This window comes from Oncorhynchus masou, chromosome 29 (assembly GCF_036934945.1).
Source record: "Oncorhynchus masou masou isolate Uvic2021 chromosome 29, UVic_Omas_1.1, whole genome shotgun sequence".
NCBI lineage: Eukaryota > Metazoa > Chordata > Actinopteri > Salmoniformes > Salmonidae > Oncorhynchus > Oncorhynchus masou.
The window spans coordinates 60,199,607-60,219,398 of NC_088240.1; the positions used below are offsets into that span (position 1 = coordinate 60,199,607).

The window sequence follows — 19,792 nt, forward strand, 5'->3', positions numbered from 1 at the left end:
TTCTTTTTTATTCCCGTTTGTTTTAGCCTGCCCCGGAGTGTTAAATGGGCGGGTTTGAAGTTTTGGGACAGTTTTATTGGTTCTATTGAGAAAGACAAGGTCAATCAAACACAGATATCAAACAAATTATTTAAAAAAAATAGATCATTTCACCCAGGTTTGCTGAGAAGCAGATCATCAGACTTCAGGGAAAACAGACTTTCTTCATTGTGTTAGTTAGGGTTAGCGTGTATTAGAATATGCCTCAATCTATACTGCATCTATAATTCATGGATGTCAAATAAGCTCGGGGAGAACGTGTTACGCTCCAAATGAAGTTATAATTTGCATGTTGAAATAACTGCATTACTTATGAATTTCTTTATTTCTGGAATGTACTGTAAATCTTAGGAATTGTAAGCCTCATTTATCAATTATGCATATACACAGTTTAACTAATGAAGAGTAATCAGAAGCTATATGTGATATATAGGCGAGCTATGGCTTATTCTATAATTAGGGGATTTTCCTCACACACAGACTAAGGCATCTTCTTTGGATCGAGGCTGACATTTTCAAAACAACCAGAACCCTAGAAGACAATACTGTCAAAAGACTATGTGTGATTGGAATTCTCTGCATGCGGCAATCCACAACATCCTGTTAGAATACCCCTCCTCTACCCTCCCCACCACACAATACACAACATCCTGGTAGAATACCCCTCCTCTACCCTCCCCACCACACAATACACAACATCCTGGTAGAATACCCCTCCTCTACCATCCCCACCACACAATACACAACATCCTGTTAGAATACCCCCTCCTCTACCAACATCCTGGTAGAATACCCCTCCTCTACCCTCCCCACCACACAATACACAACATCCTGGTAGAATACCCCTCCTCTACCCTCCCCACCACACAATACACAACATCCTGTTAGAATACCCCTCCTCTACCCTCCCCACCACACAATACACAACATCCTGGTAGAATACCCCTCCTCTACCCTCCCCACCACACAATACACAACATCCTGTTAGAATACCCCTCCTCTACCCTCCCCACCACACAATACACTAATGGAATCTCACTCTAACGTGCATTACTGAACTGGCAAGACAACACAGACGTTAGCTACTGTGGTATCTCACACCACATCCAATTAGTTAGAAATATCACCACACAATAACCTGGCCCAATCTCCATCTTAACCCAATTACAGGACTATTGGCACCCAAATCACTCAGTGCAATCTTACTTGAAACTAAATTATGGGAAATATCACACAGTGCAACCTCGCTTTAAACCAAATTATGGGAAATATCACAAAACAATAAATAATTTATTTCTGACCCGTCATCTCATTCCAAGTGAATTAGTGTCGGAATATCAGATCAGACACATGCCGAGATGTTTTCATACCTATTAATGAAATACCCACTGGTAATAGAGGGAGAGGAATCGTTTCATAACGGTGTAAAACAGCTCCTGTAAGTGTCGTTAGGGAGCTGTCACGGTGAAATTTGCGGTGAAAATCCTGCCTAACTGAGTCTTTACTGTCAGATACGCGCTGCTAACATGGACTCTTTATTACCAGAAAATCCCACTGGCACCTTCACAGCTGGAACAGCCGTCCACGCGCCAGCCCTAAATGACAGCAAAATTGCAGTGAGTCTCTTCATGGTGGCAGAGCAGTGGCACAGCGATGGTGAGTCGAGGGGATTGCACTGTGCCACCACCACCTACCACTGGTCATCAGGCGGAATTGCCTTAACAATTCTATTGTTTCCCGAAATGGTACGAGGCCCACAGCCACACTGCTAACACACTGACACAACCCACTATTTCCTATACACGGGCAATTTAAAAAGGGATATTTCACAGGGTATGTGGTGGCCTTATTTGGCCATTGGCGGTCTCACCAAGCTCCTAACCACTTATTGTCATGCAGTGTGCAGTGGCACCCGGACTGTAAGAGCATCTTATTAGAATTATTTGAGGTATGTGCCTCCCTGGAACGAATCCCTAATGAGTAGAATATCACATTAGCGCCAAATCCTTACCGCCGTAATATCACACAGCAACTGACCCTGAAACAGTTTCACAACGCCCACTCGCCGAGACTCGTTTTTTATTGGCAGGGATTAAAACTGCCATTTACTATTTAATCTAATCGTCTGTCCCGCAAATCAATCCATCTCGATCACTGTCTGTTGCAGCTTTTTGCATCCAGCCTTCTCCTCCTCCTCCCCCTTTCCTCCCTCTTGCCATCTGTCTCTCTTTCCCCCGCTCCCTCTCTCTATGCACCCTTCTTCAATCATATTTTCATAACTCTTATTCTCTCCGGCCTGTCCACTTTCATGTACCCTCTGTATCTCTCTCGCTCCTTCCCCCTACCTCCCACTCACTCCCTTTGAATTAAACAGTACATAGTATAACATCTCATTCCAAAAGCATGGGCATTAACATGGAGTTGGTCAACCACGTGGTGCTATAACAGCCTCCAATCTTCTGGGAATGCTTTCCACTAGATGTTGGAACATTGCTGCGGGGACTTGCTTCCATTCAGCCACAAGAGCATTAGTGAGGTCGGGCACTAATGTTGGGCATTTAGGCCTGGCTTGCAGTCGGCGTTCCAATACATCCCAAAGGTGTGCGATGGGGTTGAGGTCAGGGCTCTGTGCAGGCCAGTCAAGTTATTCCACACCGATCTTGACAAACCATTTCTGTATGGACCTTGCTTTGTGCACGGGGCCATTGTCATGCGGTGATGTTGGGCATTTAGGCCTGGCTTGCAGTCGGCGTTCCAATACATCCCAAAGGTGTGCGATGGGGTTGAGGTCAGGGCTCTGTGCAGGCCAGTCAAGTTATTCCACACCGATCTTGACAAACCATTTCTGTATGGACCTTGCTTTGTGCACGGGGCCATTGTCATGCTGAAACAGGAAAAGGCTTTCCCCAAACTGTTGCCACAAAGTTGGAAGCACAGAATCATCTACAATGTCATTGTATGCTGTAGCGTTAAGATTTCCCTTCACTGGAAGGGAAATTTCAAACCATGAAAAACAGCCCCTCCTTCACCAAACTTTACCAAACTTTACCAGATGGTGACGCGTGATTCAATACCCCAGAGAACGCGTTTCCACTACTTCAGAGTCCAATGGCAGCATGCTTTACACCACTCCAGCCGACACTTGGCATTGGTGATCTTAGGCTTGTGTGCGGCTGCTCGACCATGGAAACCCACTTCATGAAGCTCCTGACGAACAGTTCTTGTGCTGACATTGCTTCCAGAAACAGTTTGTTTTACTAGGCAAGTCAGTTAAGAACAAATTCTTATTTTCAATGACGGCCTAGGAACAGTGGGGTTGACTGCCCCTTCAGGGGCAGAACGACAGATTTTGTACCTTGTACCTTTTGTACCTTGTCAGCTCGGGGATTTGAACTTGCAACCTTTCGGTTACTAGTCCAATGCTCTAACCACTAGGCTACACTGCCGCCCCTGACGAACTGACTTGTTGGAAGTATGACGGTGCCACATTGAAAGTCCCTGAGCTCTTCAGTAAGGCCATTCTACTGCCAATGTTAGTCTATGGAGATTGTATGGCCGTGTGCTCGATTTAACGTGCGTCAGCAATTTGTGTGGCTCAAATCCACTCATTTGAAGGCGTGTCCACATACTTTTGTATACATAGTGTACAATGCTTGACCTGTATCGTTAATCACTATGAAATGAGCAGCAAGAGGGCAATGAATGGAACGTATCAGTTGATGACATCTAAGCAACACGTGTCTCTCATTCTCAACGGCTGACTCCCCGTGTCGCTATTCACCCTTATCTCCCCGTCGCTCGCTCTCTCGCTCTCTCTCTGGCACTCTCTCCCACTCCCTCTATCTGCCACTCTCTCCCACTCCCTCTATCTGGTTCCCTCTCTCCCACTCCCTCGATCTGGTTCCCTCTCTCCCACTCCCTCTATCTGGTTCCCTCTCTCCCACTCCCTCTATCTGGTTCTCTCTCTCCCACTCCCTCTATCTGGTTCCCTCTCTCCCACTCCCTCTATCTGGTTCCCTCTCTCCCACTCCCTCTATCTGGTTCCCTCCCACTCTCCCACTCCCTCTATCTAGTTCCCTCTCTCCCACTCCCTCTATCTGGTTCCCTCTCTCCCACTCCCTCTATCTGGTTCCCTCTCTCCCACTCCCTCTATCTGGTTCCCTCTCTCCCACTCCCTCTATCTGGTTCCCTCTCTCCCACTCCCTCTATCTGGTTCCCTCTCTCCCACTCCCTCTATCTGGTTCCCTCTCTCCCACTCCCTCTATCTGGTTCCCGCTCTCCCACTCCCTCTATCTGGTTCCCTCTCTCCCACTCCCTCTATCTGGTTCCCTCTCTCCCACTCCCTCTATCTGGTTCCCTCTCTCCCACTCCCTCTATCTGGTTCCCTCTCTCCCACTCCCTCTATCTGGTTCCCTCTCTCCCACTCCCTCTATCTGGTTCCCTCTCTCCCACTCCCTCTATCTGGTTCTCTCTCTCCCACTCCCTCGATCTGGTTCCCTCTCTCCCACTCCCTCGATCTGGTTCCCTCTCTCCCACTCCCTCTATCTGGTTCTCTCTCTCCCACTCCCTCTATCTGGTTCTCTCTCTCCCACTCCCTCTATCTGGTTCCCTCTCTCCCACTCCCTCGATCTGGTTCCCTCTCTCCCACACATTTTCCCCATTACCTCTCTCCCTCTGTCTCCCTCTCTCCGCCCCTCTCATTCTCCATCTTTTGGCTCGAGGAGGAGTGTACGGAGCTGCTGAAATTTTCATCGATCTGTTTTTCTCTGCTTTATTTATTTCCCTCCCTCCCGTTCGGCATCCATTCCTCTCTCCCACCTACATTCCCTCCTCTCCTTCCCTTCTCTCCTCCCCTCCTCTCCTCCCCTCCTCCGACCCAGAAACCTCCAGCCCCAATAGACCAGGAGAGGCAGTGAGGGACTAAAAACCACAACATGACACCGTGATTTAGCATTCGTTGTATCCCGGCCCATAGTTGTAAACAACACTAGGGTTGCCGTGGGATGTGTGTGGGCTAAAAACAACTTCTGACGAGTTGAGCACTTGACAGACAGTATTTGTTACGGCAGGATATTTTAGCATTAGTTGCAGCCTGTAGTTGCACTGTCAACCACACAAGAGATGTAAGGATGTGCGAGCGATAAGACTATGCTGTAGCATGAAAACAGCTTCTGACAAGCTGAGTGCTTTAAAAACAGATAGTATTTCTGAAAGCAGGTTAAGATGTTGTTAGAGTGGAACAGTGGAGGCTCCTCAGAGGAGGAAAGGGGAGGACCATCCTACAAAGTTAATGTCATAAAAATAAAAATGGTGAAACATTCAAAAAGTTATATTTTGTTGTAAAACTGTACTAAATATATTCACATCTCACCAGTGAACTGATTAAGACACACGGGTGTGCAATGAAAGTCTACAGTAGCCTCAACAACACCCTCTAGGGTAGCACTATGGTGTAGCTGGAGGACAGCTACAGTAGTTTCCCTCCTCTGGAAACATTGCATAGACAAAATTGCCACAGGAGATATAAGGACATGTGTCACCCCAAAATTCAGAACAGCCCCACAGATAGCATATGAATATGTCATAAGCACTGGCAACATGTCTAAAATTTCAGGTAATTACGGTTGACTTTGGGTACGAAAACGGTCCAACTCCGCCTCTTTCTCAATTTTCAAACAGCAATGGAGTGTGCCTTTGGTGATGCATTGATGTGTCATTCTTGTCATGCACGCCGTGACTGACGTAGCTACTTCGTTAGCTAAGCTAGCCACTTGTAGCTAACCAGGAACTCCTCCAATATGTGTTGATGTAATGTCACAAGATTTGTTTTTGGACGGAAGCTGTAGAGGGCAGAAAGAAATTGCATTTCTGTAGCCAAATATCTTATTCATTCATTTTTTTAAGCATTACATTACCAGGTACAATGGTGCATTGATCATTTATACAGTTTAAAGATGTTATTATTGTATTTTGCCCAAAGTCTACCTTTAAAGTAACTGTCCAGTGTTTCCAGATTTCTATTAAATCTGGCCAATAATTAATTACAATATGAGTATAATAGTTTCCATCCCAAAATGAAGTATGTTAAAAATCAGCTTTTCTGTGCTGGAATGGTGTGGGTGTACCCCAACACCAGAATGGTCTGGGCATATACCAGTCATTAAAAATATTAATGCAAGTACACCGCTGATTGGCCAGCTCATCCTCTATGAGGAAATATTAACATTAAGTCTGTTTGAGATAGAAGTTTGAGGTTGGGTTTTTGAGGTGTTTTTTTCACTGAACAGTTTAAAAGTGCAACATTTTCCCTCAGCCTCATGGGAACATGTAGAGTAGTAGGAAATTGTCTTTAAAACTGCCAAATATTCTCTCATCCTCATGGCAAATTGTAAAGAATAGCATGAGATGAGCTATAAAACAGCACATTTTTCTTTGTACCCCATGGCAAAATGTGGAGAATTGCAAGAAATTTGCTTTAAAATTGTACAATTTTCTCTCCGACTCATGACAAAATGTGTAGAATATAATTTTAAAACTGCAAAATCGTCTCTCTGACTCATGAATTTATTTAGTTGAAATACAGGAAGTTAGCTGTTTAAAAAAATAATAATAATTATGTTTTCCCCTCCAAAAAACAAATAGTAAAAAATATTTTTTTGGGGGGGGGGTTAGAGGACCTTCCCCTTATCCTTTCACTTATACTGTGTTTTTCAAAATACCCCTCAAAATACTACGCAAGAGAGGCATGATAAGTAATGTGAAACTGTGTAGAATTGCAGGATATATAAAATATATATATATTTAGGGGACCCCCCCACATGCCCATCTTCTGTTCCTTTCATTTTTTTCTTTTCAGATGAGAGTTTACAAGAATTTATCTGACAAAGAGGTGCTTCATTGTGGCCTGAATTCTATTGAAAATGGTCAGGGCAGGGTCCTGGGCTTTTATTATGCCACCCAAAACCCTGAAGTGCCACTGAGACAAGCAAGCCAAAACCCCAGGCCTCAGCCTTTTGAGTGGGTTACCAGTCTTCACTGAGCTCTTTTCAGACTTACATCCAAAAACTTGCCTTTGACTCGAGAGGATGGGAATTCAAAACAAATTCAATAAAGAAAGGCGGTTGTCAGGCATAGACTGGTTTTACGAAGGGGCACCCAGAATTATCCATCCACAAGCAACCAGGCTGGTTCGAGCTGTGTGTGTGTGTGTGTGTGTGTGTGTGTGTGTGTGTGTGTGTGTGTGTGTGTGTGTGTGTGTGTGTGTGTGTGTGTGTGTGTGTGTGTGTGTGTGTGTGTGTGTGTGTGTGTGTGTGTGTGTGTGTGTGTGTGTGTGTGTGTGTGTGTGTGTGTGTGTGTGTGTGCACGTGTGTGTGTGTGCGCACGTGTGCGCATGTGCGTGTGTTTAATCAATATTTAATCTGTTATATTCCCAAAAATGTATAAATATTACAAACTATTGAAAACCATTTGCTCTTGAATTTCATTTTAGAGACTGCTGGGATTTACAATCTTGCCTTATTCAAATGAATATGAATTTAGTTTAACTGTACATAATGGAGTGTCAGGAGAAGGTAAAAAGAAGAAAGAGGATTTACTGTACGTGCAAAATAGGGACACTTCTGTGAAACCCCATGGGGGCATTTTAACCCGGTAGCTGGTCAAATAACCCTTTCTTAATTTTTTTATTAAATAACAAAATAAATCTGCAAGGTGGGGAGCATCATACCCCATGTTACCCTATTAGTATTTTACTAAAATGGATTCAGATGATAAATATAATGTTATCTCAAAGTAATTCTAGGGCTCCTGCAGTATCATATCCCAGTGGTAAATATTACCGTGGTTAACCGGGTGCATGGAGAGTACTCTAACAGACCACAATAGAGCAGCAGGGTGGAAACTAATGTTTGTCTCCCCTGTGTTGTTGTACAAATTAACACACTCCTTCACATAGCCAAACACAAAACAATCACACGTCTGCACACACACACACACACACACACACACACACACACACACACACACACACACACACACAGACATACACAGACAAAAAGATGCACCCACGCTTGCACGCACACACACACACACACACAAACACATAAACACCCCCCTACACAAACACACACACACACACACACACACACACACACACACACACACACATACATACACAGACAAAAAGATGCACCCGCGCTTGCATGCACACACACACACACACAAACACATAAACACCCCCCCCTACACAAACACACACACACACCCACAGTCCCATCAGGCATGGACCAGGCTGCATTAGTTTCCTAAGCCTCTTCCATTGATTTGCCAGCGAAGCTTCTTGTCTCTGGTAATGAGGACAGGGAGAGAAGCAGGACCCGGGTCCCTCACAGCTCCCACAGGAGAAAGAAGCAGCGGCTGCTCTAATCTGAACTGTGTTTCCAACGATGCTGACGCCCTCACACAAAAAGACAAGAGACAGAGGGGGGTAAAATCTCTCCCTCTCTCTGTCTCTCTCTGTCTCTGTCTCTCTCTGTCTCTCCCTCTCCTTATTTCCAGATAGCTCAATCTACATGCCCAGGCTAAAGCCTCATAGCCAGGATTTAGCCTGTGCCAGAGACATATTCGATTTTCCCTATATGCCTGTATTGATAAGAGATCAATGAAAGTTATTTATGTGTACAAAGATGTATGAATATATAGATGTTCCTCTCTACCCCTCAAGGCTGGGTGCTCCTGCCTCCGATGGGCTTCATTGATTTACTGTTTGCACCTTCACTGGGGGAATTGTTTAAATTCATCTTGTGGGTGGCCCTATAAAAGCTGTGTTTGTGTGTGTGTGTGTGTGTGTGTGTGTGTGTGTGGGCGGGGGGTATTATGGTATACAGTATATGGGCCTCCCACTTCTCTCTACCTCTACATACATTCTGCTGCCACTTGAATTATGTTTCTCTTCCTGCTTTAAATAAAACATAGGCCTTTTTTCATTACTATTATGTTGAGGGCCCATTGCTCATGCACATATTCATGCACAGGGCAGCGCTGGCCGCCGGGGTTGAGCTGGGAATAGGACAAGGAGGCGGGGTGAGAGAGAAGAGAAGTTTTACAGTGTATTACTATAATTTAACACAGTAAAAAAAACTGTCCCACATTGAACGTGATCCTGGTTCATGTCCATTACATTGAACTCCATATATAGTAACTGTGATTATAATTACAAACAAGCCTGGCTGTAATCATTATTTATGGAACTGACACTCATGTATAATTGCCTCCCTAGAACCAATATGGGAGACCAGTGAAGTGTTTATCAAAACTCGACGCAGGAAATCTCAAGGGCATTGAGGTGACAGAGCACTGGCCATCAACCATCGCCCCTCTCCCCCCTCTCGCTCCTCTCCACACTCATCTAGAGTGCCCATCTAGAGTTTGACCCCATGACCTCATGTCACTGTTCCAGCCTGAAAGCCACTAACATTACAGCACCATCCCAGAGGCCAGCATCTCACCACCCTTACCCTGTTGAAAACAATCCAAGAAACCCACAGAAACATATTTGGACGGAATAGCCCCAAATGCCAGTCATGTTTAAACCACGATAAGGTCAGTAATAGGCGGGGGTGGAATAGTGGAAGATTCCACAGAAACGCTTGAGGCCATTCTCTCCATGGTGCCCCTCTCCATAGCAACACTTCCCGATTGAGTTCAAACCACACAAGGCTATCTATCAATTCTCCATCCAGCATGAGCGATATGGTGGAAGCACATCATCCATAGCACAAACCCCAGTATACAGTCTCACATTCGCCCCATACAACTGTAAAAAGGGCCTTGTAAAAATCTAATTGAAAATGTGAAATATCCCACAGCCCACTTGTTTTCTGTCAGGTCACTGCTATATATACTTCCCTCAGCATCCAGCGTCTCTATTTTCCTCTCCAAAAGAGCAACTCCATGAGACTCAAACCCCGGGCTTCTCAGTTTCACATCCAATGGTGTCTGGCAACAGATGAAGAAGAACCAAGAAAAAGGCCCAAAAAATACAGGCTCCAAAAAAGAGGAGCATATGCAAGCCAGACTTGGAGAACAACGACGGCACAGAAATGGTGGCTTTCAAACGTGGGGGAGGCGGGGGAAGGGGAGGGAGGAGGGAGGCAGGAAAGAGGGGAAGAGAGGCCCCTCCAGATTAGGAGCTCGAGGCATCTGTTGGTGCTGGCACACAGACGCGTCTGCAGCTCTTCATCTCCCAGCCAAAGCCGGTGATTTGACCGAGCACAAACAGGGGGGCCATGCCATCAACATTTGCCACGATGTGCCACCACACGCCTTGACCCCACTTGTCCCCCCCCCCCATTTGTCGCTGTAACGAGAGGGATCACGGGCGACGCAGTGACCCGCCTGTTCTTCCCCGAGCCCGATACGCCCCGTAAATACTTCCCGCACCTGTACCCTTTGATTCATTATGGCAACCTTTTGTCCTCTGGATGCTAGTTTGGATTAGTTTGTAGCTCGAAGCATCTGTTGGGTTGTTGAAAATGACTGGAAATGGCTTCAGTGATGTACAGGAGAGTATTTTCAAAGGTTAAGGATGACGTGTCTGAGAGGGATCCAAAATTGCAATGTGGAAAAGTAGAGAGAGGTTTATGTCACGCACCAAATGGATTAGAGGACTTTTGATTGCGCTTGGTCGGCTACCAAGGTAAAAACCAAAGGTCAAATGCCAGGTTATGCTGATATGTGACCTTGACTTAAGGTCATTTCTCTCAGCATACAGATATGTAATTGGATAGAATGTTTTACTGTGTAAGAGCATGTGTTAGAATGGGAATCTGTATAGAAGCAGGTGCGATGTCTTTGTGCAGATGCTAGCTTGTGGTACTGGCGTACTTACATCATGAGGTCGTAAATTAGCATCTCCTATTCCTAGACCATGAAATATCATCTTCAGCAGCACCGCAGCATTTTTATCATTACCAGTAAAGTACATGCTAACATGAACCTCATAATAAGGTACTTACCGCAGGTGTGTCACCACAGAGATCCTCTTTGTGGAGTCTAAATGGTTTCATTTGGTGTGGGGGCGTGGAGTTCTATTCTCAGGCTTAGTTAGCTTTCATTGAGAAAATAAGTGGGAAGCAAAGTCTCCGAGCGTGTCATCTCAGACGTAGACGAGAAAGGTTTAGGAGAACCGGGTCCTATTAATTAGGCACCGAACATTAGAAAATTGACTGAAACAGGGAGAGATGACCTGAACTTGTCCAATGAGAAGTTTTATTGTGTTCCATTGTAAAACGTTTTGCTATGGGGGCAATGACCGCATAGAATTCACTAGGCACCAAATGGATAGAAAACAGACTGAAACAGAGAGGAACTACCTGAACTTGTCCAATAAGAAGCATTTGTTTTCATGTTCCACTGCATGACGTTTTGCTACCGTGTGCCATAATGAATACGACCTTGGTTATCACTCTGTCTCAGGATGGAAACTAATGACTTAGCATCTCTCAGTACAATACAGCCAAAGCCATTACGCCGAAAGGTCCATAGCACATAGGTGCTCCTCAGAATGCTCACTAGGCATTGTGCTTAGAGATGCAACAGCTGCAACTTTGAACGTCACTGCACAGGTCAGCAGAAAGTAACTTGAGGATTGACACTTCATAGTAGCTAATGACCATAGCAGCCTAACAGGAGTGCTGATCAATGACTAAATGGATGTAGCTTCAATCAAGCAGTGCAAACTTGATTTATAAATGACTCAAATAGCAACGGAGATGAGAATGATATGCCCCCCAGCCCTTATACCCTGTGCATTTGTGTAGATCCGAGAGGACTGTATAGGTCTAAGCAATATGGACCCTTCCTAGCTCCCTGACAAGCTATAGGAGTACGTTTCCATACTTTGCTTAAACCCATTCAATCCTCGCAGATCTACACAAGTGCATAGGTTGTAACCACTATAGGGACTAAGGGTCAATTTGGGAGTGGGAACTCCATCTGACACACTCCAATGAGCGCTACACACACTCACGTCTTCGGGGCACCTTGCATGATTTAACAGGGAGCTGACCAGGCTTTGAATGGCTGTGTTCCATCCTTCCTCCCTCATCATTCATGCATGCCTCCACATGAGTGGGTGTGTGGCGGTAGCAACAGCCGGGAACCTGGCTACATCATTTTCTAAAGATGGCAATGATATACTCTCAGTCAACTTCATACTATAGTGTCAATGTACCACACAGAACAAAGATGACGCTGATATACAGTATTTTCAGTCAACTGCAAACCGTAGCTTTTAATGTGCTACACACTTAAAGCAAGAATATGGCCTCTCTAGGCTACATTCATCAACTGTACAGTCTAGTGCTCAAACATGTGGATATGGTAGGTTTGTAAAATGCAATTTTCGTTCAATCCGTTCAAAAAAGGTAATCTATCCTTGGAATCTTAAAAGCAGGCTGTGAATTGGTACTGTTAACCCAATAAGGCGCGATAATCAGATGGTTTCATGCTGTTCTGTTTGGTGTTTGTGTCCTGCAGGGCTGTCCATCTGCCCCATTCCTGGTGAAGCCTAGGCCCTTCTCGAATCCCACCATAACCAGCTGGGTCCTCCACTACTCCTGCCCTGAAAGGAACATGGGAGTAGGAATCTACACCGGCCCTGCCTGCATCTGTGAGCAGTTAACCTAGCATCTTATTACACTGACACATCAATTATTGTTATTAAGGCCAGGTTATTTATTTAATTCATGATTTCCCAAAGGTAATGAGGGAGAGTTATCGAGGCACGCATGTGTGATGTGTGGTTTAATAATGTGGTTTAATATGTGGTTTGCGTCATGCACGTGCGCAAGGGGCGCCCCAGATGTTGGAAGGAGCGCGGGGGGCATAAGAGAATCTACAACAACATCAACAGTGCGTGGATTGAGATAAAAACAAATCTGCAAGATGGTTATAATATCGGTCACGGTAGGAAATGAAAAAGCATTAGGGCTGTAACTTATATTGCAATGCTATTGATCTTCAGGCGCTCCATGTGACTTGGCACTTTTGTGATGCCCAAGTTTCCCTTCCTCTGCGGTGCACATTGCACAACATACAGAATAAACCATTGTCCAATTTCTGACGCGCCTACGTCCTTTGTGGAATTAATAACGAAGCATACTTAAATCCATATGAGTCATCCGGATGTACAGGCGATCACCTTAATTATCTTGCAATTATCTTTGCCCGGTGAGAAAACGTTAAAAGCAACAGACAATGTGGTGGATAAATAACTAGCCACGGCGGTGGGGGAAGTAGTGAAGGTTACTAGGCTACACTGTACAGAGAGCCCTATACGTGTTGGGATGCCCCAAGATTTATTTCGCTGTCTATTATTATCCCTCAACCTTGCAGAAAATGTTTTTCTTTTTTTGCTACACTCTTCTCAACTGCTTGTACTGCATCGGAAATTATGTAGCAGTTTAGCGCCATACTACGAACGTCATGTGCGCGGGTTACCACCAGATCAATCATGTCACGTATTGGAATGCGCCCGCCTTCTGATAGACCAGAGAGGATAGGAATGGGGTGTCTCGAATTCTGAAGTGAAATATGTTAACATGCACCACTCGTAGGCTACAAGCAAGCTGAAGATTGAGCCGTGCGCTGCGCAAAGGCTGTAGCCTATACCTACCACATGCTAACGCACACTCACTGTTTCATCCACTCACACCTCTGTCTCCCTCGCGCGCGCTCCCTATCTCTCTCTGTCTCACTCTCGCTCTCTCCAAACTGTGAGCAAATGAAAACCGAGTGTGCACTGTAGCACACACACACACACACACGCATGATTCATAAGCAGGTAGACCCCCATCACGAAGCCTCGGCATTAGTATTCACCTACAGCACCGTACCAGTGGGAATGGAGGGGAAGATGCATGTATGGATCCAATCCAGCGGCAACATCAAATCAAAGTAGCGTACTAGAACTTACCGCCCGACAGCAGTGCGAGGAGCAAACCAGCGAACACGTTTCTTAAGACTGGGCAGCTCATGTTTTGATGTTTCGATAGATATTTCGATGATGTTTTCGTAGTAGAATACCGTTGTAGTCCTCTTCTATTGAGCCTTTGCAGGTAAAATGTGAAACGATTTACCTCGTGTGTTTTATTTATGTCCAACAGCAATAACCGACTGCTTTTACATGTGACTGAACAAAAACATGAGTCTATTCCCTTGACTTTTCTCGTTGATGACCCCCCCCACCCCTTAACCACAGAAGGGGTTGTTGATGTTTTCGTAGACGTAGAGGGAATACCAAATGACACAAAATCCTGGTGCAAAATATCCGCAAATATTCCAGACACTGAATTAATGTTGTTTTCAATGGTTTGGAGAGAAAATGTGCTCAAATGCGCACCTGAACACGAAGGTAAATACTCAACTGCTTTCTGCCAAATAGTCGACAGAACATTGCAAACTAATGTATACAATATATGCGTTCTGTAGTAGACAATTCGTCCCGTAATTAGCCTACTCTCCTCGATCTCTGTCGGTATGCAACGCGTCTTGTCGCCCCGCACTCAATGCATCGCTCCGAGAAACAATAAATGCGAAGCGCACAAGAAAAGGCATGATTGACAGTTCAATGAGGACTCCTTTCTTCCAATCATCGCCACCAAGGAAGGGGCGGGAGCAACAATTGCACTGCAGCCACTTTCGGAGAGGGTGGGAAAGGAGGCGGGCTGGCCAATCCGAGGTGCATGGTAGGCGGGTAAACGCGCGAGGCGAAAACGGCGCGGTGATAATGCAATGTGATTTATAGCAAGCTTAGTGTTGCTGCAGTACTCGGAGAAACAGTGGTCCACAGGGGGACAGACATAATAACCGTAGTACAGGGACCGAGGTAGAGTGAGAGCGCGATAGGTGGAGCTACGAGGAATAAGTGCGTGGTGAGTATCTGAATTATAGGCTATTGGATAAAGGGTGAATAAGGGTGAATGTTCTATTCGGGTTGTTTTGTTGGGCTTGTGCCCAGGGGTTGCCCACATGACCAGAGATTGGATGGAGTTCCAATACCTTAAAATAGGAGACAAGTGAACTCCTATTATGGAAAAGCAAACCATTTTGATCACTGTAACTGCACTTTTTGGAAGACCATGCAATTGAGTCCACATGAGCGTTTTGGAATATCACTAGGCCTACTCATCTAGAAACAAAAACTGCATTAAGTAGAGTTTATGCACATGACTACACACCATATGTGCGTGAGATGACTGGGATTAACACGATGGTAGCATATGAGTACAGCAACATGATGACAGACTACCTGCTCTGCAGTGTTGAAGCATGCAACACCTGATATTCCATACACATCATATATCCCATTGAAAGTCAAATTAAATGAGTCACAGTCACCCAACAAGCTGTAATAACGCATATTCAGATTCAGCACCATTGAAGTGGACAGCGGCATAATTGGAATTTGGAAATTCAGCACCCTTGAAGTGGACAGCGACAGAATCGGATTTCGAAAATTAAGCACCTGGGCAGTGAACAGCGGCGTTTCCCTACTGGGGAATCTCTTACAATGAGAGTAAGCCTAACCAGGAAGGGGGAGGCTCCCCTAGGAACTCTGCAGCGTTGGGGAGTGTAATCGGTTACATGTAACTGATTACAAAACCTTTTAACTGTAAGCCATTATGTTACCAGCAAACATATTGTCATCAGATTACAGATACATTTGAAAAACTAGATGATTACTTTTAAATTCAGAAAATATGTCTGCGGGGGAAAAAATGTATGACACTTTCCTTTTTTCTCAATTACATTCAAATTAGCATTGAAAAAAGGCGCAAGTTTAAGTTTGATCCGCTTGAGGGAGTCTGACCACAAGTCAGAGACCACTATGATGACACAGCAAATGCGTCTGTCATCCAATGGTGCGACTGTTGTCTGTCTTCAAAGATTATACTTCCAACTTGAATAAACGCTTGGAGGTAAGGACGACAGCAGTGGTGTATAGCCTACGGGCGATACGGATATAACTTATTATTAATATCTACTTAGCGCAATTATGTGAATCACACTGCTGCTTTCTCATTCAGCTGTTTGCGCCTTACGGATTGTGGTTATTGTGGATGACTTTTCACAGATTTAGCCTATATGTGTATTTTAACCCAATAATGTTTGTTTTGAATAAGTTTAAGCAGCCCATCAATCTTTTTTTCTTTTCTTGCGACCAGTGGACAGACAGTGAAAAATGTGATCTTGCAGCAGCTGCGTAGTGCGGATCCCACTGAGCCTATCCCACTGGGCAATAACTGGTTGAATCAAAGTAGTTTCTACGTAATTTCAGCAACAGAAATCAACACTGATGACGTTGAAACAACGTGGGAAACTGATTGAATTTGCAAAAAGTCATCAACGTAAAAGGGAATTTCCTATTTCTTTCACCCAACTTTTCACCTAAATCTAATGAAAGGGTGACATGTTCTGTTGATTTAACGTTGAAATCGCGCTAGAGTTGACAACTCAACTAAATGTAAATGAAAACTAGACGTTGAACAGGCCTGTGGGTTGGAATAAAAGTTTGAGAGAGTTCCTCCGTTCTGAACTCCTCCTTGGTATTGTGCTAAAAATACAGTCAAAAACAAGTTTCATTAAAGAAGACCAGAAGTGGGGCTTTTATTGCTCAATCTAATTCGTGCTGATAAAAACAGGTAAACAATAGGTCTATAGCAAATGCAACATATGGTATTAATTTTTCACATGCAAATAGCACTTTTCAGTAGTGCTCTAAGCACTCCATTCCATAAGAGCAGAATTTATTTTTGAACTCTAATCAATGAGCCCAATCAGTCCTCCAAAACAACAATATCATAAACAAAAGAGCAGGCTAATAAGTCCTTCCTTTCTGGGTTATACTCAGGTAAAACAATTAGGCTAATCTCTATTTCCATAATTCCAAGTCCTGTTCTTGACGATTAAGGGGTATTAAATCATTTGGAATGACTGGAAATCTGACAGACTTAGGGTTTTCAATGTAAAGATAGATCCTAATCGTATTACCATCTGTATTGAAGTAGAACGCAGTGGGTTAGAAGAAGCCTACATAACCCATAAAGTAAAATGCAACATCCATTTAAAGCCAGCCATTTATCCTGCATTAGATGTCATTCAATTGATAATATTTATTTTTCTCTTCGAATGCCTCTTAAAGGCGAAAGTAATAGTAACTGATTTACATTACTGATTTTGGTTCACGCAAAAGTTATGTTACTGATTACAATTTTGGACAGGTATCTAGTAACTGTAATGAATTACATTTAGAAAGTTACATATCCTACCCTGGAACGCTGTTACCTACTCTAATAATGACCCATGAGTCCAAAGCCTGCTCCAAAACACCTTACACAATACTTTAAGGGAGTTAGGCTATACATTAGTACACAACTTGTTCTCGATTTTGCATGGTGTTATTACCATATTCATATTTTCCAGCATTTGAGTATAACACACTGTGGGCTCGCATTCTATATTCATCTGTTTATGTAACACAATGTAGACCGACAGTATGGTATTTTCTCAAAAGTTTGCCCACATAGCTACACTTCTAGACATTTGCATTGAAATGCCGCAGGATACAAAGCTGGTTCTTCATTAGCATAGAAAGACATTGACTTTATATGGAACAGATTTGATAGAGAGATATGCAGTGTCAATACCCCGTTAATGGGATTCATGATAGTAATCAGTAATTCAACCAGGCTGCTGTACACAGGCTCTGCATTTATTTATAAACCTGTCAAAAGTTGCTGTTTGTTTGTATTCCATTGTTTTAGTTTTTATAAAAGACACACCTGAGAAGATGTTGACAAAAAAATTGCATTTTGAATCAATTTGACAAAGCCTATTACCCTAATTATTCCAGAGCTCCCTGGAGTTGTCATTCTGTTTTTTTAGGATGGCAATGGAGCTGAAGAATGTTTAATTATATATCACCAAAAGTTTGTTATACGTTGGGAATCCCACTCCCCAGTTAGCACTTGGCTTCTGCATTCTGCATTTTGCCAGAAATGTGTGTGTGTGTGTGTGTGTGTGTGTGTGTGTGTGTGTGTGTGTGTGTGTGTGTGTGTGTGTGTGTGTGTGTGTGTGTGTGTGTGTGTGTGTGTGTGTGTGCGTGCATGTGTGTGTGTGTATGCATGTGTGAGCAAAAGTTAATAACATTGAACAATTGAAAGCCTAAGTGACGATAATTTCACTGGCAATTAACCGATTATAAAGGCATATGCAGTAATGTAATTTATCCACGCATTTTGGCACGTTGAGTCAAACCCAGGTTGATCAGAATTCAGTGCTGCAGCTTATCTGAGTCCCAAATGGCACCCTATTGCCTATAGAGAGCCCTATGGGCCCTGGTCAAAAGTAGTTCACTATAGTGCACTTTATAGGCAATAGGGTGCCATTTGGGACTCAGCCCTTATCCAAACACCCCATCTGATGAGGTTAGAATGAGACTCACCAGGGAAGTTTTCCTTCAAGTGTCTGCTGTGCATGGCGCTAAAAGTCTCTCTCTCTCTCTCTCTCTCTCTCTCTCTCTCTCTCTCTCTCTCTCTCTCTCTCTCTCTCTCTGTGTCTGTGTCTATGCCAGGGCCTGGGTATAAGACGCCCCGCCGCCAGCCTGTTTAGTATGGTAATGTATTGAAATGTGTGCTCTCTTTCCCTCTCTCTCCCCTTAACCCCCCCCCGCATTAATTGTCATGGCACAGGAGACCAACACATGCTTGTAATGCACTGTCTCTCAGAGCCCTACGGTGAGAGGGAGGGAGCGGGGGATAGAGAGAGGGATGAGGGAGAGAAAGAGGTAGGGAGAGAGTGAGAAAAATCCTTGGGTCCCCGTTGAGATTGCCCCCTGAAACCAGATGTCCCTAGAGGGCTAGAGTGAGACAGAGAATAGAGAGGGAGGAACAGAGAGACAGATAGGGAGAAAGAGAGAGGATGGATGAGACAGACACAGAGAGTGGGAGGGAAGAAAAGAGAGAGGAGGAAGGGGGGAAGAAAGAGAGAGAGAGATCGTTGGCATTGCTCAGTAAACAAAAAAGGATGTCCAGAGAGGATAAAGAGTAAAGAAAGAGAGGGGGGTAATCATGCAAGAGATTATCTCACTTGTTGAGTGTGAAGAGGAGGCGGACAGAAAAACTGGGATAGAGAGAGAGATTGAGAGAGATGTGGTTGAACGTGAAAGGACTTTAACTTTTTAGAAATCTTCCACAGATTCCCACCTGTTGTGGCTCTAATAGGGTTGTGTGTCACCGAGGTTCCCCATACACCCCACAGCCAGAGGAGCGGCCTACTCAACATGTCGAGGAAACATTTTATTCGCCGTATTAATCTTGTTCATTTTCACCCTTGATACCATGCCTGCTGTTACAACGGCCCAATTTGATGTCGTTACAACCACTTTAAGCGTACAATTGTTTCTCTGCTGATTGCCCCGGCAACACGTTATGCCTGTAAAGCACCTTGAAATTGAAAATCTGAATCCGAATCAGAGAAAAAAGGAGCCACTGAAGGAGGCATAGAGGAGGGAGGGAAGGAGGAAGTAAAGGAAATAGAAAGAGAGGGTATAAGGAAGGAGGAGGAGATCAGGAAAGAAAGATGGGAAGGCAAAGAAAACGAAAAGGAGGAGTCTTAGCAGTTTTCTTTCCCGTTTGTGTCCAAAATGGCCACCCTAATACCCATTTGTACTTCATTTCGTGATATGTCTGAA

The 19,792-nt window shown here is 44.3% G+C and overlaps 1 protein-coding gene across 1 annotated transcript in view; it reads right to left on the minus strand.

Moving 5' to 3' along the window:
• Nucleotides 1-14,587, minus strand: part of iglon5 (IgLON family member 5) — a 223,623-nt gene extending 209,036 nt beyond the window's left edge. The window contains exon 1 of the mRNA XM_064945475.1: nucleotides 14,015-14,587. Coding sequence (XP_064801547.1) covers nucleotides 14,015-14,075 — 61 coding nt within the window. The 5' untranslated portion in view covers nucleotides 14,076-14,587. The remainder of the gene's footprint in view (nucleotides 1-14,014) is intronic.
• Between the last annotated feature and the right edge of the window lie 5,205 nt (nucleotides 14,588-19,792).